Raw genomic sequence first — 23,698 nt, 5'->3', positions numbered from 1 at the left:
GGCATAAAAATGTTTTATGTTTTACTACAGTGTGATCAGGTCGTAATGCAGGCTTGTGTGTGATTGCACTGGAAGCCAGAGTCCTGGGTTAACCCACAATTCAGCAGTAAAATTCAGGTATTTTTAAGGGATGCACATACTGATAGCTTTCATCCATGGTTTGATGACTATGAAAATGATATGAATCATGTGCTTTGCCCTTCACAGTTACCAGGTCTCAATGAAAACCGATGGGAGACTTTTTTTTTTTTTTTTTAAATGGGCAAAGTTGATGCAACAGACGCCAAAATATTGAGACTCCTAATTCCTCCAGAACTTTAGATCCTACCCTTCCCAAAATGCTACTCAGTAATGTATTTTGCTGAACACTTCCTGTCTTATAAATGCCCTTGTTTCTGTTTCTTATTTCTCCAAACCCATTTTGATTTTCCCCAGATGACACCATCAGGATCTTTTTTCTCAGACCTTTAAAAAGCTCCCCTCAGAGCCACAAAATAAATTATATAACTGTTTGCACAAGCTGAGCAGTACTGTTTGTGACAAGTAAACTGATCTTCATCTGTGCCACTTTCATTTATCTCCTACCCAGGCTGTTGATCAGTCTCATCAATCAAAGCTGAACTTGTAAATAAACATTAAAAACTGTTCAGTTAAAAACCTCTTTTATATGATTCCCATTGTCTCATCATCAGAGCTTAATTTACAGCCACTGATAATAATACTGACTCCACAATGGCGCTACAATACAAGAAAGTTTATTCTTTTATCTTTAACCCCATTATTAGCTGAACATTTTAGACTGCTTTGGAGCTGGAGGTGTTAAACCTGTGGACTGAAAGGTAGAGCTGGGTTGGCTGCTCCCAGTAGAGCCGGTCCATAAGGATGTGATCATGGAGTGAAGGACAGACTGCTCCATATTTAAACATTTGTTTACATTACTCACACCAGAGCTGTCTCTTCACATACAGTTACAGACAATATCCATTCCATGTGCATGAATGTCTGTAGAGACAAATATGATTTCAAACACTGTGACAGCGACTGATCACTTCGATGGCCTGTGTTGGCCATAATCGCGGTTAAAGGGAGCCAAGCAATTGTCATACTCTCATCTTTAACAAATATATTTTCTCTTAACAGCCTCTGAATCTTGCTGCCACCATCAACGCCAGCTGGCAGCCAAAAACCACATATTTTCTCAAGCAACAGACCACAGAGGCCTGCAACAGCAAGAAAACAAAGAGGCAAACCATTACCAAAACACCAGAAATTCAATGAGAGAAGAAAAATGACAGATTTCAGCAAAAAGAGAAAAATATATGAAATAAAAGAAGAGGTGGAAGAAAGAAAATGTCCAGGCAGAGAGTTAATCTTGTTACACACGGGTAGAGAGGAAGTGAGTGCCGGCGGTGACGGGCACCTCGGGAGGTGATTGCTACCATCTGTGCGAGACAGCCGATGGGGGCCTGGGAGAGCAGGGTGGGCACGCTACACACTACAGCTCCACCAGTTTGTTTTGGCACCAGGATGAAACACCACATCGCACTACTAGATTACATGTGGCTCTCACACATGCACAAATGCAAGGAGATGCATATGCACACATGCACTTGGCCTCAGGCAGCCGCAGAGCGTGTCCCAAGGTTTTACCCTGGCTGACATTAATGCAGTTATTTGACACTTTGCTGTCCTTAGCATTTGTTTCACTGTGTCGCTGCTTGCCAGTGAGCCTTCATGAGTGGCTTCACGGAACGAGAAATGCATCTGTCCCTTGAGGGCCGGCCAAGGACCAGAGTTGCAATACTGACAGACTGAATAAAAGCAAACTGACCAAACTCTCTGGTCTCAGCCAGATAAAGAAAGGTACTTGTGCTCTAAGCCTTAAAAACACAACAGCACCAAAACAAAACTCACACAACTCCTGTTTGTTGGCCGCGCTGTGCCGTAGCCCTGTCGTCTCACGCTAACCACCCCAGAGGCATCATTTCATAGGGCTGTTGATTTTAGAACAACATTCCTTGGCTGTGTAATTATTTGAAAGCACAGGAGGTTTCTTTTTCAAAATCACTTTCTTTCGCTTAGCAACCCCCCCTTCGACACACACACACTCACACACACACAAACATCTCTTGTTCATTTGAGTGTCGTGCCGTAAGTAATTGAAGTGTCGGTTCCCTGTTAGCCTGCAGCGACAGGGGGCGGAGGTGGGAGGGGTGGGAGGGTCTTAAAGTCAATTAGCTAAAGCTGGAACATGGCACATACAGTGCATGCAGTAATATCAAGGCAGCTCTGGCTTTTTTCATCCTTACTCATCTATATTTGGCATCTGACTTCAGAGATTCATATCATGATGCCCTCTAGGGACAGACAGGAAAATTTCAGCTGACCGAGGAGTACAGTTTCAGGCTGCTGAGTGCTGCAAAGATGGATTTTCAGGGTTCAGTGTCTTGTGAGGTTGCACGGATAAAAGCAGACAAATCCTGCTCCTCTCCATGCTTTGAATGAGAAGCTATACACTGTAGTGTTTTTCATGTTATCCAAATCATGCAACCTCACAAACTGTGCTGTGGTTTCATGTGTGGTGTGTTTAAGAATGAGGTCATTTCTGAATCGCCAGGCCTAAAAAGTGTCTTGACGAATCTGCGCTATGCCTGGAACATGGGCCTGACCTCTGCTTGGCCTTGCTCAGAGATGTTGTGGGGGGGGGGGGGGGGGGTTGCTGTGAAAGGATGGAGGCCTATTTAGAAATTCTAATCAGCATTAAATAACCATCTGCCCCTTGTCAGTGAGAAAAATGGAGAGAGAGAGAGAAATAGAAAAGAGAGTTTGTACTTCTGTGGTCTTCAGAGTTTCCATAGCTGTGTAGAGATCTGAGAGCTTATTCTGAGCTCCGTTCATGAGTGTGTGTTCCTGGCTGGCTTCTTCCTCTGACACACACATTCACACTCTCTCTCTCTCTCTCTCTCTCTCTTTCTCACACACAAACACACAAACACACAAACACACGCGCGCACACACACACACACACACACACACACCTACCTCTGCTGGATAGCACTACTCTCCTAAGAAACCCATCTGTCAATGTCCCCCTAATTTCGCCTAATAGTTTCCAAAAACCAGAGGCTGAGCCCACCAAAAACCACAAGACCCCCCCACAGAAGGTTTGACAAGGCCCGAAACAAGAGTTGCAACTTCAAAATCTGTCTGTTCTGCTTCTCCTTCTTCCGCTGTAAAATTCACATTTTAATGCAACTGCTGCTTCATTAGTGTAGCAGACATGATCTAATAACATTTATTATATAACAGCTAATAACTTTTTTTAGAGGTAATAACTAATTTGTGGGAATTTCCTTCAGGTGATGACATGGACCGATGTATAATGAGAGTCTGCAGTGAATAGTTATTTGGTTGATTGATTTAATTTCAAAGGAAACGCCCCTTCTTGTGCAAAAACAGAATAACCTACCATATCACTCATTCCCCACTGGTTTCAATATGTCAAATTTACTATGAAAAATATTCAACACCACACCCAAACACTGCAGCAGAGCAGGAACACCCAACTGTGCTCCCAACCACAGCTCACCTGCATTTCTGGCAAATCAGCTCAAATGGCAACTCAAACAGCCTTTACATGACCTCTGTTTAATGCTATGAATGCTTAACAGTGTGCCTGGCGCAACACTGGGAGCAGACCTGGCTTGGTTGGTCCATTAGGGATGGATGGTGTCTGGCCCTGGGCTCGTAGCGTCCCAGAGCAGTACTCTGGACTTCCTGCTGGCTGAGTCCAAATGAGAGAGAGGAAGGGCTGGAGAATAGAACAGCTTGGTGCCGCAGCCAAACAGGGCCAAGATGGCTGCAGACACAGCCAAGAGTAGCGAGCTACTACGCCACCATAAATTATCATCTACTCAGGATGTCACATTGTCGTTGACTCCACAAGAGGCCTCTTCATCTTATGCAGTGACTGTGGCAGACTCTATTATGGCATGATATAGCGTCCCACATTTTTAAGTCAACATATAGTATTTAAATTACTGCATTGACCATGCCAGCAGAAAAGCCAATACTCCATCACAACCAGTAACCAAATAGCTCTCATCCATCTGTTTCCTCATTCTGTCCTGTGGCTCAAACTCTGGGCAGATAAATCACAGCTTTTTCCATCATGTCTCCCTCAATACAAACAGACACGCTCCTTTACGAGGCTGCCCTCTCTGACTACTAGAGCGGGGATTTGTAAACCAATGTCTTCAGGCAGGATTCATAGTGAGGGTGGCGGCAGATGGGCGTGTGTGTGCATGGCGTGTGTCTGGAGACTGTACGTGAGCTTGCCAAGAGCGCAGACAGCAATCTCGGTGCGGTGCATGTCAGACATTTAGTAAGACCCGCGAACAATCAAACCAGCCTGTCAGAGACAATGTTCTTCGTCTGCAGGGTAAAGATTGCTGTGAGTGGGAGCAGATCCTTGCAAAATCTTTAACACAATCCTAACAATAATGTTTAAAGTGGTGAAATCTGGCTACCAGACACATAATTTCTCAAGCACTGACAGACTCAGAGCCAGGGTGTGAAATAAGCATTGATTTGGCTCTACATCTGCCCACTCTGAATTCCTGAGTTACCCACAAACCTTCTCCCCGTCAACTTAACCTTGTCACCACCCCACAAAGGCTCATGACCTCAGAGCAGCCCTCTCAGACCCTCCCTCCAATCCAAACACCCCCAGGGCCTCATGAAGGCTCTGGTGACACCTAAGGGACTCCCCGGCTCTGTAGCTTGCCACTCTTACACACTTTCACAGTCTAAATACTTACACCTCACTGCCACAGTGGCATGCCTCAGGGCTTGCTCCGTAGCCCGCCGCCATTTGACTCACTATGTCAGAAAGAAAAGCAAGCTGAGAAATCAACAAGGGGTGGGTGCATTTTAAGAATGGGCTTTAATATACATTGGAGAGGCTTTTTAAAGGCTCTCCTGCTACTTTGAGGATATCTTGGAACCAGTTCTACCGGAATAAGCTGTAAAGAGGCTTGTGGAACATGAAATTGGGGACATCTGGGACTAACTTTTTTGGCGTGTCCGGATGTGTGATCAGGTATAGCGTGCAACTTGCAATAGGCTTTAACTGCCCTGTATCAACACTGAGATTAGGTCATCAGAGTTGGCCGCTGCAGCCGGGCGGTTTAGTCAAGAAATCATGGACAGAAGTGACATATCAATCCCGCAGAGAAGAGATCTACGGGAAACGGGTGTAACATTTCGGAAACAGCTACGGGACATTTGAAAGAGGGTGTATGCAAGAGTACGAGAGAGAAAACACTGAGGGATTTACAGGATATTGTTGTAGAAGGGGGCTAGGTGTGTATGTGCCTGTGTAAGTGAGGGTGTCAAGACCAGGTGAGAAGCCAAAGTATGGTAGTGTTGGCATGGGAAGTTTCAGAGCACAGAGTGAGGGGAGGCTGCATTCATTGGCTGGTCTTATGTTAAAGTGGCCCTTCTCCTCTGGCTCTGTCACTCTTTGTCCCCCTTTAAACAGATCTGGCACAGTTCAATGCTAAATATGATCTCAGGCCAGCTCACTGAGCAATTACAACATGTTTGAGAAATATACACTGTTTTTCAGTGTTCTACTCCCGCCTTTTTTCTCTCTGGCTGTAATTTTATTTCATTACAGAGAAAGGTTAAATTGGGGACAGTGGTTTCTAATATGGTTTTATTTTCCTACACTAGCAAATTTTTATGACAACTAAAATTGACCTGAATTAAGTTCCACCTATGTCTATTTATACAAACAGAGAAATACTGTGAAAAATTACCACCAAAGAAACATTCACATATTAGAGAACGAATTCCTGCTAAAAACACATGACTACCATGATGCATGTCTAAAACCCTTGTACAGCCATGAAGGTAATATATATGCAAAATATCACATCAAAAACCCGTTATCATAGAAAACCCTAATCTAATACAAAGTTTATCCATTTACATTAACAAAAACTGCCACAGAAATTGCTGTAATTTTACTTGGCATCCTTTCAGAGCACGTCTGGATGACTTTTACAGAGCATGTCTTGAGGTAAAGGTTAACACTGCCAAATAACATTCTTGGATGACTTCGCTGTAGCCGTGCGCCAATGACTTGAGCTGTTGTCATCCACTGTTTAGACTTGCTTGAGAAAATGAGTTTTTTTTTTTCATGGAGAAGTACAGAAAACATGATTTTGTTGAGAGTGGGCCTGTTTCCCTGTAGAGGAATGGTAAACAGAAGAGGCTGATGGGAAGTGAAAGGAAAGGATGGGCCAGTGTGTTTTGAGAGAAGTTGCCAACGTTGCCAGCTCAACCATTATGTGCTACCAGAACTCTTCACCTGAATAAACACAAACCCATCCAGTATGTTGGCAACATTATTAATTACCATTATGACAGTCAAACATCATGGTTAAATCTCTCCTCTTTCCCTCCCTGTGTGTATGTGTGGAAGTTCAGTTTCTTGGCCTGACTTGACTTTGCTGTCCTCGTGTCCTGAAGTTGGATGGTGGAAAGGTCATGACTCTTTTTTAAAACTTTTCCTACATTCCTTGAACTAAGAGTGGGATGTTTGTATCATACATTATACGGCAGTGGAACTGATGTGTGTGTGTGTAACAGGGTTCAGTCTCCTGGCCTGGTCCCATCCTCTCATTAACACTAAAGAGGGAGGGGGAGGGGATAGGGCAAGGAGGAGAGCTGAACAGAGAGCACGCAATCTGCATGCATGTGTTTCAACACACTACATTTGAATGCTTCTTTTATAATGGCCACTGAATTGAGGTGAAAACTCTAAAAATGATATCTCTATAAAGGCTGGATCTACAAGAATAACTTGTTTTCATCTTAGTTATGTGATTTGATAAAACCAACATAAGACAAAACGTTATACAGCCGCTGTGTTAGGTCGTCTTTCAGAAAACCTGTTGTGCTGAATATAAATTTTCAGAACTGTTGTGTATTTTTTGCAGGCAAAGATAGATCTACACAATATGTTCCATCGCAGGCTAACTCAAACATGTATAAAGAATGACAGATAGATGGAAAGACTTACGCAGACACTCATTGGCCTCGCGGGCGTTGGCCCTCTGCCACGGTCGGTCGTAGTGAAAGGGCTTGCAGCGGTCACATTCAGGTCCTTCTGTGTTGTGTTTGCAGTCACACACCAGTTTGCCTTCCTTGTCTTTCAGGCAGCGTGAGGCATGTCCATTGCATTTACACCTCCCGCCCACCTGGAAGTCTCCCACTGCATAGAAATAAGTTGGCAGCGTTGATGTCACTGCCATGGGGTCATCATCTCTCCCTCCGCTGTTGCTTCCAGCCCCCAGTCCCAGCTCCCGGGGTAGCTGGGGCCGGTTGAAAACCACACGGATATCGGTGACAGTCACCCAGTCCTGGAGGACTGGGCTGTTGTCAAAATCTTTACCAGAGGGCCGTCCATCCAGAGTGCTGAAAGCAATGAGTCCTCCAGAGAGTGGGTAGAGGTCAGTGTGGCCATCTGTGCATAGAGCCTCCTGCTCGTTCTGCTTGGTGATGGTCGCTTTGTTCGGCCGATTGTACATGCGCCGGCACTGTGAGGAATAAAACTGGTAGGGCATCCAGGTTTTGCCGTAGTCCATGCTCTTGTATATGGCCAGCGACTCAGGTCGTGGTGAACAGAACTGCAGGCTGACATAGGTGATCTCAAACTTTTTACCCAGTGAAAGGGTGAGAGTCACATTGTACGGAGAGGTGTTCAGATTCTCCGACTGCCAGCAGGTGAGGTTATGGGCTGAGTTGAGGTCGGTGAGGTAGGAAGCAGGGTGGGCGCGGCGAGGGTCAGCTGCGTCACAGATCTGACACGTGCGCACAGAAGGCCGATCATCGCCCCGCTCCACCACACTACAGGAACGGGACGGAGGCCGGCCGCAGACGCTGGACACAATCACCTCCTTGCCGAAGGCAGCATTGATAAACTCGGGGATGCAGCGGCGGGCTGCACCTGTGTCGTCATAGCAAGGGTCTGGAGGGGTCTGCTGTCCTGCAAAGGGATTGGTGGCACTGTGGGTGGAGACTGAGCATGCCAGGAGGCACAGGCCCAGCAGGCACCTCCAGGCTTCCCTCATCCTGCTCAGAGGGCCTGTTTGTGAATGTGTGTCTGTCTTTGTGTGTGTGTATGTGTGTGTGTAGTCAAGAGTCTATGAGTGTAACTGTGAGTAAGTGTCCTTGTGTGGATGTGTCTGTTTTTGTGACTTTCCCCTATGCGTGTGTATAATTTTGAGTCAGTGGAAGGAGAGCGTCTGAGCTCAGTGACCCTTCACTTCAGGCTGTCCAGAGCCCTTCCTGCAAGAGAGAGAAATAAACACAAAGGTCAGTGTCATAGACATATTTTTACCATAATAGGATGTAAAACAGAAACTGACACTGATTAAATTCAACTGTATAAAAACAAGTTTGTGCATCTTAAAAAACAGACTATATTTGCCCTTCTCAAGGAAATCAATGGAGATCTTTTGTACTGCACAATTAAGTGAGTGTTTTCTTTGACTAAAAGCCTGTCAAAGGAGAAGACAGTTAGATGGGAGGCCCAAGAGAAAGGATGTGACCATTTAAAGAGAGACATTAGTGGCTGCAAGTGACTGCACCCTGAATTTCAATGCCTGCCTCTCATTCAGTACCTCCATTCAGGTCAAAACTGGCCAAGCCTTCTGGTCATGCTTGAGCAGCATGGCAGAAGTCACCCTATAATCCCTGGTGATGTTGCAAAGCAGTGGACCGTGTGTGACCCTGGTCAAACCTCTGTATTAAGCTGGTCCTGGAAAAAAAAGGAGGTTATTTTATATATGAGGACATGGCTCTGGTTTTGAGCTCTTACTGATTTTTGCAGGAATCCGAGGGGAAATCAACCATTGCAACACTATTGTCACACAGTGCAATAGAGAGGACAGCATTATGTTCACTCGCTGGACCAGAAAATTCACATGAAGTGATAGCTATTTGAGGATTATACTCTGTATTAGAAGAGCCGAGGCTATGAGACTCCATTCAAGCCTTTCTAAATCTCTGGGTCAAGATAGGTACCTGGATGACATCATTGATATGCTCACAGCTAGACGAGGGGCCTCCTGGTCCCAAAGAGAGAAAGACTGAGGGGCGCAGGGAGAGAAAGCTTTGGGGTAAAGAAAAAGACAGAGAAAGAGATGTAGATGGCCTGAGGCTTTTCCACCCATAATCCCCTTTCTACTTCCCTGGGTGTCAAATCTAGAGGAGCCCCATTTCAACACAGACAGCTGAGGGGTTGAGAAGGCACCCCGACCCTCTTTGCGAGGTATTTATTAAATTACAATGAATCACACCCACCTCCTCCTACCCTCTCTCCCCTTCTTATGCTACAGCATCCCTCTTCATCTTGGTAGAACAAAAGGCTGCCTCTGTATCCACTTCAGTCAAGCGGGGAAGGCAGACAGACGGATTTAAGGGGAGTCGGAAAAACAAAAGTTTCGTTCTTTTCTTGTGTGAGGGGTCCAAAGCTAGCAACCCTCAAAAAGAGCCCAGTGGCCTGGTAAATAGGACCACTCTTCTGTGCTCAAGTGCTTAAACCCAGCCATTTGGCCTCTCCTCAAGCGCAGGTCGGGTATTAAAGGAAAAGAGTGTGAGGGAATTATGCAGGACAGGAAGACAGTGAGGAAGAAAATGTCCCACAGTTGTATGCACAACTTTTAGGAGGCAGCTACACATAATTTAAAATTGCTTTTCATAATTAGTTTTTTAACTATACTTGGGATAAAGACATAATTATACATTTCCTCTAAAGAAGCCACCCAAAGAAATGTAAAGACCTGAGCATGAAAACATTCCTGCTTTTACAACATTTAACATGTGAAAAATAGATTGCAGGGAATGGGCCTGCTCATAAATGATTGGAGTGAGAGTGGGCCTTGCCAGGACAGATAAGGACATTGATCAATGACATGTGTCTGAGGACGAGGAGGTGAAAGTGAGCACGCTGGCGGGAGTTCATCAGCCAAGGCACTCCATCAAAAGGCTGGCCGTGGTAAATCTGGCGGGCCTGACACCCACTGGGGAGGGCATGGAGAGGCGGCTGATAGAATTAGCAACTCATTAGCATCCAGGCCCAGCTTCCATCAGCAGCACGCTCATCCGAGAAAAGAGACAGTGGGGAGGCTCTGAGAGAAGAAGAAGAAGGGAGGGTGGAAGGGAGCAGGAAGAAGAGGTAGAAATTATGACAGGTGAGGGAAGAAACAAAAAATGGAAAGAGGGAATTAGTCAGACTTTAGATTCAATGGGCATGTCGCTGAGGGAGTGAGAGGAAGTTAGAAAGAGTTGTAAAAAACCAGGCAGGAAAATACTTGAAAGACACAAGAGACTAGAAAAGAGGACAAAGAGGCACAAGGAAAGTGGAGTTTAAGTGGGTAAGAAGGAAAAGAGGGACACATTAGGGGGAGAGAAACAGTGAGGGGCACGACAGTGATAAAGCAGAAATGACTCGAGGGAGGGCGAGTGAGGACAGAGATGAATGGAAGCGGTAGGAGAGAGAGGGAAAGTGACAGAGATGGAGGGAGGGAGTTGTGGGAAGGACATAAAAAAATGAGAGAGGGAGAGATGGAGAGAGAAACAGAGGGGAGACAGATTAAGGTGGAGGACTGCATTGGTCTGTGTCTGGACTTTGGATGACTAAATATGGTGCGGTCCGCGTGCTGCCGGGCCTGCTGGGAGATTCTTCCAGGGTCTGGTGCTGTCAGGCGAGTCTGGCAGATGAGCGTGTAGGTTAAACAGAGAGAGAACAGTGACAAGGCTGTTTAATTCCACTCTGTATGCCCTCTGAAATAGATGCTAGCCTTGCAGCAAGTGTTAACAATTCTCTGAGACAGGCCAACAACTCTGTGCTCTGGCAGAAAAATCTGGTCTTTATTAAAAAACATAAGCCTTATTCTATATCACTATAAAAACTGTTAAATGTGAGCCAGTTCCACAAAATCTCTCTGAATCTGGAAGCCTGGCCAGGATGTCGGCACAGTGGTGTAGCTGGCTGACCTTTCAAATGCTAAGAATCAGTTTCAGCAAGAAAATTCTCTGCTTTCAGCATTGACAGTGTGTTTAACAAGCCACAAGTTTCCCTCCATGGGGGCAGACATTGTCTTTCATTAAATGTGGTTGAAGTAGCAACAGCTGCAGGCCCACGTCTCTGTCTCCCTGAAGAAGACAGTGAGCACCACACAGAAATGCTGGGTTAGTTGCAACATTGTCAGGAATCTATTGAGGAGAGGATGAAGCTCTTCAGACATCAAAATCTATTTACAATGCCACTGTAAAAAAATGTTTTACTGTTCCAGAAAGCAATTGTCTGACTAGATTAATACAAATTTCATGTAAATATGAAGCTACCTCCACCAGTTTTTTTAGCTTAGCACAAAGATTATAAAAAGGGAAAACCTGGCACTATCCAAACTCCACCTACCAGCACCACTAAAACTCATTAATTAACATATATTTTATTTGTTTAATTTGCTCCAAAACTGAAAAGTAAAAATGTCACACTGTTGTCACTGGCAGGCCAGTTTTGTTACAGCTGAATACAGTCATGCCAGCTGTTTCCTTCTCTTTTCAGTCCCGATGCTAAACTACCCGGCCAGTAGAGACAATGTGTGATATCAGCTTCCAGTCTAAGGTTTGATTTTCAGTACTGGCTAGCCTTTGGTTTACATTTCGATCACTGATTGTGCCTTCAAAGTTGGATCTGACCCCCCGCGCACAAACCTACCACCATCTGGTGTATAAAAGATAAACTGTTCCCTGTGGCAGCCAAGCCATTTCCAAGTGAGTGGCTGCACTGGGTCTCAGTGACAAATATAAACTGTATGGTCAATTCATCACTGCAACATTCCTCTTTGGATTAATGGCAAGGAAAATGTACGTGTGCCACAATCCTCAGTGGCTAAGCTACTGCAGTGTTAAATAATTTGTCCATTAGTATTATGGGCACAGGATGTGAACGGATGAAAAAATATGAGGCTTTTAGAGAAGCCCCCTACATAAGAAGTTGCACTTAGCCACAAAGACTACTCAGGCCATTTGGCAACAGGAACAGATTCATTGGTTTTAATCAGCCTGTGACAGCCCAATTAGAGAAGGTAGATGATGGAAGGCAAAAGGAAGGGAAATTAGATTAAAGAGAGGTGGGCGAGGAACAGCAGGAGCGACAGAGAGAGGGAGGAAGAGAGGCGGAGAGAGAGATGACAGGGTGGTCTGGTGATTTCAGCAGAGACATTCCGGGGAACGTTTTTTCAGCTTCTCCCTGTCACCGGGAGATCATCCCATGTTGAGCTGTGTCTCTTTCAAGCGTGGGCGCCTCTGTCAGAGTTCACAGATTAGGAAAACAGAAGTCGCTGAGAGGCTTTATTTGGCTTGGGTGTAGAGGAGGGTGCCGGGGGAGGTGAGGATAGGAGAGGGACAGCTGAGCCACTTTGTATCCCAAGTGGGAGCCTTTCAAGCTGCTCCAGAGAGTTGGCGTGGTGGCCCCTCTCAGACTGGGAGTGAATGGAGGTCTTCTGGGTTGCCTCTCTCAGATGACAGCAAGCTGAGGCCCCAACTGGTGCCCTGCTGTCCTTCCAGCCTGCTGTACAGTAATCCCTGGTGGGGTTATTAGTGGCTGGCCAGAAGCATGGAGGACTTTTTAATAGGCTAACAACAGGGCTACCTCCATTCTCATTATCATCATGGAAAGATGCTTTGTGTGAATATAAAAGAACAGTGAGAGCAGCAACAAAGTCAGAACCCCCCCCTCCCCAGTACACAGATTGCACATGGTTTGATGCTACTCACCAGAGTAATATCTCAGCTTTTGATTGTCCTATCTGTGAATCATATCCAAGATTGCATCCACACACACACACACACACACACACACACACACACACACACACACACACACACACACACACACACACACACACACGATAGGTAAGATGAATCAGCATGACTGACAGGCCTCAGTTAACAGGGGTCAGACAGTAGTGGTCTCTGAATTCCACTTGATGATGGCCGTCTCTGCAGTGGTGACAACAATCCTGTTGTTTGTGTAAGTGTGCGTGCATGTGTGTGTGTGTGTGTGTGTGGATTTGAAGCATACTCAGAGCACCTCATTGGCATTCATTAGGGACTGAGGAGAAGGAGGGGAGGAGGAGGAGCAGGGAGGTTTGAGGGCAGGAGGGGGTCAACTCTCACAGCTGAGGGCGTCATTAGCTGGAGGATCACTGACAAATTTCAAGCCTGCTTATGTCTGTTCAGAAACTCTGTGTGTGTCTCTGTAACACTTAATCTAAAAAAGACTGTCGCTAGGATGTTCAAATACACCACAGGTTCAGAAGTGGCTGTGAGGCTACAGAGAGCAGGAAGATTCAAACACTATCAAATGAAAGAGTGCCTGCCTTTCCATCTCTGCCACTGACAGTGAGAGACACTGCAGGGAGAAATACTGAACGCCCAGCAGAGGAATGCAGCAGCTTCTGTGGCCCAGCCCACATGACTGGCCCAGGGTCCGACAGCGGTTCTTTAGATCAACAGAACCTGATCCAGAACCGAACAGGAGGAGAGAAGACAGACAGCGCGAGGTGGAATATGAGGTCAGGCCGGTTCTCATGGATTCACAGACAGGAAACTGTGCTGAGCTACAGCTCTCTGTGTTTATGCACATATACAGTTTATTAGAAAAGCAGGGGAAAAATGCTGATAGGACAAGTTGTGGTGTATTTTTCTGTTAATGAAGTTTTCTGTGAGATCAGTGTTTTCGGTGAGAAAATGGGAGGTGTAGGGAAGGGAGAGGACATGAGCAGGCAGAAAGTTCTGGGCAACAGTGACTCACTACACCCAGGGTTAAACGGGGTTAATTTGTGAGAAACGATCAGGCAAAAACCCAGTTTTGTAGAAGCAGAAGGGTTCTTTGTTGCATGAACCAACACATCCAAACATTTTTTGTGTTTTCTGTTCAATGCAGTTTATAGTAAGAATGAAGTAAATTAAAAGACAATGAACAGTTCAACCATCAGGTTACTGAACTGATTTTCATCAAGAACTGGTGCTGAAAATAATAGAAAGTCATTGTGTGTAACCAAACAGTGGCATCTTTGCTACAAATCAAAGCAGGGGTTTGAATCTACCAAGGAGGTCCCTCAAAGCTTCAGTCCTGAATAACTATTTCACAAATGAAAGATATAGTTGTGCACTCGAGAGAGGGGGAGGACAAAGTCGTACTTTGACTTGGATTTTTAACTGACAGAGCGATGGACCTGGGAATGAAGGGACAAGAGTTCAAAAAATTTATAGCCTCCTATGTCAAGCTGTGATCCATTTTCAAACACAAGAAATATTTCCCCTACATGTGCTGTCAAGATGCGTCTGAGAAAGGGATGACACCCACAGCCCAGCGCTGGCAGGCAGAGCCATAGATTCCCTCTCAAAGTTTGTCACTGGATGAAGGCCATGCAGTCACAGAGATGATAGAGACATACAGGAAAATGCTGAAAGGTTAAAGTTCCCAAAGTGTACTGTTTTCAGCACATGAGGGTGGACTGAGGGCTCCTTGATTGAACATTTCCCATGGACCTGAGTATACCCCTGACCACAGCTTTGCAGCAGTGTGTTTGGACGGTGGTGGTCGGGGAGAGGCAGGCGAGGTGTTCCTGGATACGAGAGGAAGTAGCTCGTTTAGAGGGATGGAAGGATTTAAGGAGAGGAGAGGTGAGCACTCATTCAAAGCCCTTTGAAGGCTGGCTGCGGTAGGCAGAGCCGCGGTTTTCCCAAAAAGCCCCCCTAACAGGAAAACAGTCCGTTTTTTTTCCATTGCACAAGAGCAACCTCTACCCCACAGCCGAAAGCGAGGACCCACTTTGAACTCACAGGGGGAAAAAAAACACAAATCATTTTATTAAGTGCTTGGAATAGTCGCATGGTTGCGTACATTACACTGAAACATGCTTGTTACTGACGGACGAACACATGCTCTCTAGTATAGTAGATGGATTTACAGTATGAGCCCTCACTCATGCATGAAGACGCGCTGTAGAGGAGGCCAAAGCTTGTGACTCATCAGACAACTCCCTTTCCCCTCTTCCCTTGTTACTCTCTTCCCTACTCCCCTCGCTCATTCTCACCCAGCGGCAATGTGGGCGCACACCAGGCGACCTTTGCTTAGAGGTCAGAGGTCAGTGGTCTCCCATTGAAAACGGGAAAGAACCTAAATGTCTGTCTTTTGGCATGACTGAAATCAAAACCACAAGTCTTTCGAATTACACTGCGAATATGTCATTCATCGTTTATCATCAGTGTCATCATTTATGTCCTCCAAAGCTGTTAAATAAATCTGTTTTATTATGTTACAATACCGTGGTAAAGCTTTAGTTAGGTTGAGGCACAAAAACCCCTTGGTTAGGTTTAGAGAAAGATCATGGTTTGGGTTTGACCTTCATCGTCATGGCTACAGTAAAAAAACATGCGATTGAGGTCAGGGCATGGTTGTCGTCCTAAAAAAAAATGTTAACTACTGTTTTGAAATGGGAAACAAAATGCAATCTCCAAAGCTGAAGTCTGATGTTTTGTTGCCCCATCCATTCACACCGACCTCTATAACAACGTCATCTTAATTCACTCTTTGCTCATCTGGTAATTACTGCCACCACCAGAGGGATCTGTCTCTTGTCGGCACGACTGACGCTGTCATTTTTGGGAGGTCACGCTCCGTTCACAGGTTAGCATGCTAGCAAAGAGCCGGTCCAACTTTATGGCAGCAGTCGGCTATTTTAAGAGTGTGTTGCTCTGCTCTCTGTACTCACATGCTATCTAACTGTCAGTGAGATGAGCAGATGAGCGAGCAGCTAACGCACGTGGTTGTCATAGCATCGGGGGAGCCAAACATGCCTCCAGTCCTTTGTCATCAAAACGACAGATAGAAAGTAAATGAATTCAGTTCCTTTGGAGAAATCATCTGTTTGCCCATCACGCCTGAGAACTGTATCAACACAGAGATCAGCAACAATGTCCAAGCCAGATAAGCACACTGATAGGTACTAAGTGGGCACCGACACACACATGTGGACCTCACACACACACACACACATATCACCCTGCATCTGGAGCAAATGTGTGGCTGACACATGCAGGCCTAGCAGGGCGTAGGGAGAGGCAGGACGAAGCATGTGAAATCTTTGCCCCCGGATCCTCTTCCCACAGCGGGAGACATCTTGGGTGTCACGCTGACGAATGACAGGTATTTTAACAGGAAAGGTAAGCACACACACACCCAATTTTTCACTCAACGAGAAAACACACGGCCACTAAAGTCAGTAGTAAGAAAGCATTTCAACTTCATTTTCACCTCTAAAGCAGAGATGGTGAACGTGTGAGTATGTTAGTGTGTGAAGTGGGTAGTTTATCACAGCACATCCATCTCCAGGTCCAAAACGAAATTCATGTCAGGGATAAAACTGATACAGAAGGGAAAAAAAACAAAACAAAACACAAAATCGCCTAATGTGAAATTCCACTTGGGGTCAAACTACAATATTAATCTTCCATTCAAGAAAACTTAGACCAGTATATTTGCTTTGTAATCAGGTGCCAGAGCCTGATATGGTAGCTTCTGAGAAACAGCTGTATTATGAAAGTTGATCATTCTGATATTTGAGTTCATTGACAGCTGCACTGATTTTTTTTTTTTCGGCTTGAATCACTTGTTCACAATGACAAAAACTTGACTCAAGGAGGGGATGGATGGTTACACCCAACAAAAACAGAGAAGACGGGACTGACAGAAAGATCTAGCGTTACTGTACCCCGTCAAGCTGCTGAAGCCCTAGAAGAAAAATATAGATGTGTTGACTTTACTCGCTCAGGTGGACGGAGCCAAGAGTCCTGAGGAATCCTGCTTTTCAAAGCAGGAGAAAATGATCTGCCTGTGTTTCTGCAGCTTTCTACATCTCCATCCACTTGCTTTTCTCTAAGGTTCATAAATACCACATACAAGTACACACACACGCACAGACACACACACACACACAATCCCAGGAGTGAAAAAAATCTGCACTGTGTTGCTTTGGATTAGCTTCCACATCATGTGCCTTCAGCTGCTCCTGGCTCTACCCCCCTCACTTTGTTACTCATGGAAGCAGGGTGCGATGCAATTAAATAATGATGATTAATTTGCACAAACAGGAAAGTGATGACTGCACTCCAGATGAGCGGCACCTCACCTCATTAGACACATTCATCTCTAACGTGTCTCCCAGTTTAAACCTGATGTTCCACATGCTCCCTTTGACCTCGGTGAGCAGTGAGGATTCAGAGGCCTTCTTCGTGGACTGACTCCAGTCATTTGCGGTGAGAGTGAGAAGTAGGTCAAGTGGCTGACACTGTTTCAGTGTGCAATAGGGGCATACTTTAAGTCTACTGAAGCAGTTAAGATAAGCAATCTGTATGGGACTCTCTCTTTCATTTCCAGGCTTGTTGGTGCTTGAGAGAGGAGAGCAGATGAGCTTGCAGTGGGTGGAGCTCATTATTGTCGTCAAAGCTATTGTTTCCTGTCACACCTTGCCCACAATGAGCTTCAGTGTCTAATCAAGCCTATTATCACGTTAATCCTTAATAAACCACAGAGAAGACACGGCTTAAATCTACCTCACTCTTCTCTTTAAACCTGAGCTGCACATCAATCTTTATGACAAAAAAAAAAAAAAAAACACATTTTCTGGACTCTATATGGGGCTGTATTTCAAAGTTATTGTGCCTTACTAATAGCAGACAAAAATATGCCATTCGTATTTTTTCATACAAATGTTTTTATGCATGTGGTGGCGTCAAAGCGAAAAGGGAAAATATTAGAAGTGACAAACGCATTGGGAGACTTGGCGAGGGCAGTGCCGAGGAAGACGGGAACCGAGGAGCGCGCTGCTTGCTTTGGCATCCACACTTGGCTCTGACTCCAAGTCGCTATTAAAGCTCACTGGCTCCGTATAGCCCACCTCTTGTACCTCGTATTAAATCCTCGGCACGGGCTGTTTTTCTTGCTCTTTTTTTTCTTGCTGCGACCCACGGGCCAGTTGTAAACCGAGGAGGCTGACACCTGTCTGCGGTGTCCGCCGCTCTGATCCGGCGCGTCCCGGTGACTCAGCGACTCAAACACCTACTTACAGTCACACGACCGCAGCCTTTAATAAAGTAATGATAGTCATTGCCTTCATTTAAAACAAATGGCAGGTAATGGACAGCCCGTCACAACAAGCGCCGTGAGTCACTTACTTCTCGTCTCAGGAAATAAGTGGTGCGTAAAATTGAAATCTGCTCTCCACAAAAAAAAAAACACGAACACGCTGGGAGTGTAATAAACAGGCACAGTGACCCGCAAATTATAAGCTTACCCCGGTGTCAGGTCGCGACTGTCGCTGTCTCTGAATTTAAGAAGACGTCTCCTGAGAGAGATCCACACCAATTAGTCTTTAGGTTGTCTTCCGTCAGAAATCGTCCTGTCCACACGCAGAAGTGTCTCGTCTTTCTCACGTTCGCCTCGTCAAAATGTTTAAAGTCAAGAAAAATCCCTGCCACATAGTCAAAAGAGAGGGGACGCCGAGAGGAGGTGGACCACTGTACTCATCCGCGCCCGAAGCTCAAACCAACTGAAAACCGTCCAATTCATCCATAGGTTGTAAAGCGAGCCCGGGGTAGGCTACTCCCCATTAAAATGAAACCCAGATTTTCCCAACCATGTGTGCGAGAGAGAGAGAGAGAGAGAGAGAGAGAGAGAGAGGGTTGGTGGGAGGGGGGCTAAATAGAAAAGCCCACTGTATTTTGTTAACTTAAATTTAATTTCACCTGTAATCTTGTGATGCGCATAATTTAGTTGTGGAGCCAAAATAAGGCGCAAACGAAAATAAACACTTGACCAAACTACCACTTGCTTCAAGGTTTTTTTTTTTTTCCTCTCAAACAACACAACTGGTCTCACTTTTACAACAAATACCTCCGCCGCTTTACGGACTGATTGTTACTGTGCTGCCTGCTCTAAATGCCCCATGGCTCACTGTGTTCACAGGCAGCCATATGGAGGTCGTAATGAGAACACAACGTTGAACCTGTTGAAACAGAGTGGGCCTAGCGGGGCTCCGGGGCCCACAGAAACAAGAGGCAGATGCAGAATGTTATAACTTATTAATCCTAATAATGGTCCAACACATGTTGGATTTATTAGCGTACGCCTGTGCGTCAAGACAGCAAAAATGTTAACCTTTTGATGGTTTTATTAATATATCACGACAAAAGTAGCATCAAACTAAATAGATCATGGTACTGGCTCGTCGTTGCATCATGAACATGGTCTGTTGTGTGTGTGTGTGTGTGTGTGTGTGGAAAGAGAAAGAGGTTCGTTTTGGCACGGAAAATGTGGCCCTGCGCCCTCGGCCATGACAGCAGCACATTAACTCATTAACTGCATTCATATGGTTTTATACCCCTCTGTTAGTGTGTAGGTTGAAGAGCAACAGCTAAATGTGGTTTGTCATGATGAGCAGTTTTTCAGCCTGTCACGGGAGAGTGTGCGTAAAAGCGCGCTGGAGAGAGAGACCACTGGTTCACAGTGACTTTAGAATTAAAACATCTAGTTGTGATCTATAGGGCTAAATTCTATTAATATTGGTCATCATCATCATCAGGGGTCATGAATGGTGACTTTTGTTGGAGGCAATAATGGCTTTTTTTTTTTTTTTTTTTTGGTTCGCCTGTTACAGCTTGCAAGTTGTCTCAGCCAATCTCATCTGACCACCAGAGCTACTTATTTTGTGAATGCGTACAGAAAAACATATGTTACACTTGTAAAAACCAGCCCAGCAGAACCGTGAGGACGGCCACAATCCGTTTTATAATTCCCGTTAATTTACAGGCGACAGGCCGCGGGTTGCTCTGTGTGTTATTGCAGGTGCAGCCTCCAGCATCACGGCCGATCAAATCCCGAGCACCTCCTGGCTCCGCTGTAAGCTGATCAACATTCCTCCTGTATTTACTGTACCATCCACTGGGGGTGGGACAGCCCGGCCCGGCTGGGCCCAGCTCGGCACGGGACCGGGCTGCGTTTTGGTACCTTTATTCTAAAGCTTAATCTCAGAACAAAGACCGTTTAAACAAGTATCCAAACCCGAGGATAACTGGAGATAATAAGCATTAACCCCAGTGCCGTGCGTGTGGCACCTATGTCGGAGCACACCTGCAGCCAATAGAAACTAACGACGGCAACGAGCAGGTCAGAGGAGAAGAAACCGAGGCAGCCAGTTTAAACACAAACTGGTGCCAGTTCAACAAAAAAAAAAGAAAAAAAAAAGAAATACAAAAAGAAAAAAAACAAAAACAAAAAGATAAAATAAATCCAGTTAATGAAACTAGAGCAAGTGTGCAGATATGAAATATTGTTCAATATGAGAGGAATTACGACATGTTTTAATCGTTTAAACTGCCTCCGTCTGTATTTATTGTTATTACTCTTTTTGCTCCTCTGGCCTCCTCTCCATTCACTTCTTTCTTTTATCTCTCTAAGACCAATTCTTCTTTGGAAAATTTCCCCTCATCTTAAAAAAAAAAACAACTTTTTAATGGGTTTACAATTTGTCTAGTTTTATAATTGTTCTGCTCTAATTATATTTTTCTCACTGTCCCCTGGTCTTTGTTCTTATTACCCTGACACTTTTCCCTCCTGTTAAAATGCTCAGGTTTTCACTGAGACGATTCTGTTCAGAGCTTCTTAGAAATAAACATAATACTGTAAATCTTTAGTTCAGTAACATGACAACAACCTGAAAGATTCTGCTGTCAGCCTCAGCCTTCTCTCGTTTCCTGCCCGGTCATGCAGTGCGGTCTATTCCCTCACTGACAGTATGGTCCAAGCACATGCATTTTTCCAGAGAGGCGCCAACCCTGACGCATTTCTGTGAAATAAAGAAGCTGCGCCAGCAAGGCACTAATCGAGGTAGATTATCTCTCCAATTACAAGCGGGAGAGATTAAACTGCGTTAAAGGCAGAATGAAAGAAAGAAAGACTAACAACAGGCAACACACTCACTCGCTGTCAGATGGGATTCAAGCGGGGAGCTCTCCTCGGTCCTTTAGAGTTGTTGCACTTGGATCAGTGCGCTGATTTTGTCTGCAAAACAAGTCTCAGCGGTCTGTCTGTTCAAAGCCCGGGGCTCTCGGTGCTGGGTTCCCTGCGGCGGACACCCTGGAGAAAATGTCAGCCTCCTGCTTTTTCCTCGCTTCATTTTTTGGCACCCCTGCTGCTGGACGCAAGGAGAGATGCTTACCTTGTCCAGAGGGAACCCCCCCCCCCTCCCCCTCACCCGCCCCCCACTGGTATTCAGTAGGGGAAGGGTGCCCTCTTGCGGCGAGATACCTGCCAAGCTCAGTCACACCGCTGACACCAAGGTTTGAACGGTACACCGTGTTAGTCTGAAACGTCTCGTCGTCCATGAAGAGGAGATAAAGCCGAGTTATTTAAAATCCATATCTAATTCATCTAATTGGCCTCTCTCAGTGCAGCACAGGTGTTGCCATTAACAGTAATGATGCCCTGTTCCATTTAGTTGTCCCAGTAAGGCCTGCAAGCGAGCCAGCACACACAACAGAGCCCTGGCACTAAAACACTAAATTGAATGCAGCCATCGTTAATCTTATTAGTTACACCTGTGTTGGACAAGTCAAGCTTTATGCTGTGGCCTGTAATAAAATTTGAAGGCCGAAGCCCCTGCACAGTGTAATTTTCTGTTTTCAAACCAAATTTACTACACTAACTTTCTTGTCGGTCATAACTGCTCCATGGATGAGAGTGGACCTTTAGGTGCACCACAGGGTTAGTATATGATATACTGTGTATATGTTAACCATCATTTTGAATTCATTATTTACTTCATCTTTTTGAAATACGTTTTTTTTTTTCCGTCTCCTTTAAAAACTGTTTTAAAACATGTCCACAGTTTGTTGTATCTACTTCCAACATTTCACTGATGCTTTAATTCGTTAGAATATCAAGACCATGTCTTTTATGGCTAGATTGTAAGATCAAATGGAAACAATCTTAAGGTCTGATGAATAATTATGCAAATGTTTTCCCCTAAATTTCTTCATGCGCTTCAGGATCTTAACCAGAATGCAACACAGTATTCTGTGGGCGTTGTAACACTGCTTGTCTACACACTGCTTGTCTACACACCATGCCTTTGTAACATGGATAAAATTACCAAACAGGAGTCTCAGAGGTCAGGGAGTCCATGTGCCACAGTCTTTGTATAAAGTGACCGTCCATACTGTCTTGTCATAGAGGTCTGCTAAAAGACACAATATGACCACAACAAAGTGCAAGATGACCACAAGTACACACAAAGCGGTTGAGTCATTTGTAGTTGTTTTGCGTCTCTTTCAGCGTAGGAGTCTTATATAGAAGGGGGGGATTGGGAGGGGGCTTTCACCTGTCTGTGCCCCGGGGGCATTTTTCTCATAATTTATCCATGATCTGTACTGATGGACCCACTGGTGGCAAGCAGAGCTCAGCTGATTAACACTTTTTAATATCTTTTGAGGTATGAAACCCCTCCAGCCGTCTCTGATCTCTTCAACATGTACGCAATCTTCAGACTCTCATTCATTCAATCCCTACGTAAACACATACACTTCATTCTTTATGTCTTTATGTTAGGGTTATCCATATGGACCCTATCTGTCACTAAATAAAGGGGACTAATTGTTACTTGGCATTTAAAATATTACTAATCAACTGATCAGATTGTTTATGTAATCACATTCCAGATGCAGTTTTCATCTTTGCTCCGCATCTTATCTAAAAGTGTTTCTGTTAGAGGTATCATTTTTTGCTCCTCTACAGGTGCAATTTTTATTGCAGTCGGATGTTTTTGTTAAACTGAATAATTCAATTTGCAGACTTTTATGGCGTCATCATCCTAAACTTTGCTAATAAGGCACCCTTTAAAAATGGGGTTATAAATTATAATTAGTGGATATATTAACGGTTAATATATAGTGCTCTTCAGACCCATTATAAGCCACTGATGAGAACAACTAGGGTTACCATTTATGATAGATTCTCACTTTCTAATAAGTCATAAGCAAAAGCAATAATAATAATAAGACATTAATGAAGCATTTATACAACAGTCCATTACTTCTGTGGTTGTAAATGTTAGTAAGTTGTTAAAATTTGGATTGTGGTCCAGAAATCTGTATCTCACGAGCCATACACCCGACGCTCCTCCCACTGTGGATGAGCTGGTACTTCACTATTCTGTGGGCTCCTGCTGATGCCCTTCAATTCAGCACTGAAAACTCTGCGTCACTGTACAGAAATGTGAAACACGCTGCATATCCATATGCCTACAGAGACGTGGGCCAAACACAGGAGCACGGTGGAACCCAACCGACTGATAATTAGTTGCTGCTGGCAGGAACCCCATAGAGAATGGGTGGGTGGTTGAAGGGGTGGGGTTATGGCAGAGTTTTGGGGGGGAAATGGGAAAAGGAGGTCAAGAGAAAGAAAGAGAGTGGGAGAGAGAAAGAGAGAAAGAGAGAGAGAGAGCACAGAGGGCACTTCAAACGACATTGAGGTCTCATGTAAAAATAAACAGCT

The 23,698-nt window shown here is 44.9% G+C and overlaps 1 protein-coding gene across 2 annotated transcripts in view; it reads right to left on the bottom strand.

Annotated features, from left to right (window-relative positions):
• Positions 1–21,378, bottom strand: part of ntn2 (netrin 2) — a 40,175-nt gene extending 18,797 nt beyond the window's left edge. Inside the window, exons 1-2 of one of the 2 annotated variants that reach the window (XM_071462888.1) lie at positions 21,128–21,378; positions 7,091–8,358 (exon numbers count right to left, since the gene is read on the bottom strand). In XM_071462888.1, coding sequence (XP_071318989.1) covers positions 7,091–8,141 — 1,051 coding nt within the window. In that variant the 5' untranslated portion in view covers positions 8,142–8,358; positions 21,128–21,378. Of the gene's footprint in view, positions 1–7,090; positions 8,359–18,443; positions 18,781–21,127 lie in introns of those variants that run through there. The other variant, XM_071462889.1, reaches the window with a different exon arrangement.
• Positions 21,379–23,698: the final 2,320 nt, after the last annotated feature.

This window comes from Trachinotus anak, unplaced genomic scaffold (assembly GCF_046630095.1).
Source record: "Trachinotus anak isolate AG129_WGS33_773 ecotype Australia unplaced genomic scaffold, CSIRO_AGI_Tana_v1 ptg000025l, whole genome shotgun sequence".
Lineage (NCBI taxonomy): Eukaryota > Metazoa > Chordata > Actinopteri > Carangiformes > Carangidae > Trachinotus > Trachinotus anak.
The sequence above is the reverse complement of the archived record's forward strand: the minus strand, read 5'-3'. Positions and strand labels throughout refer to the sequence as shown.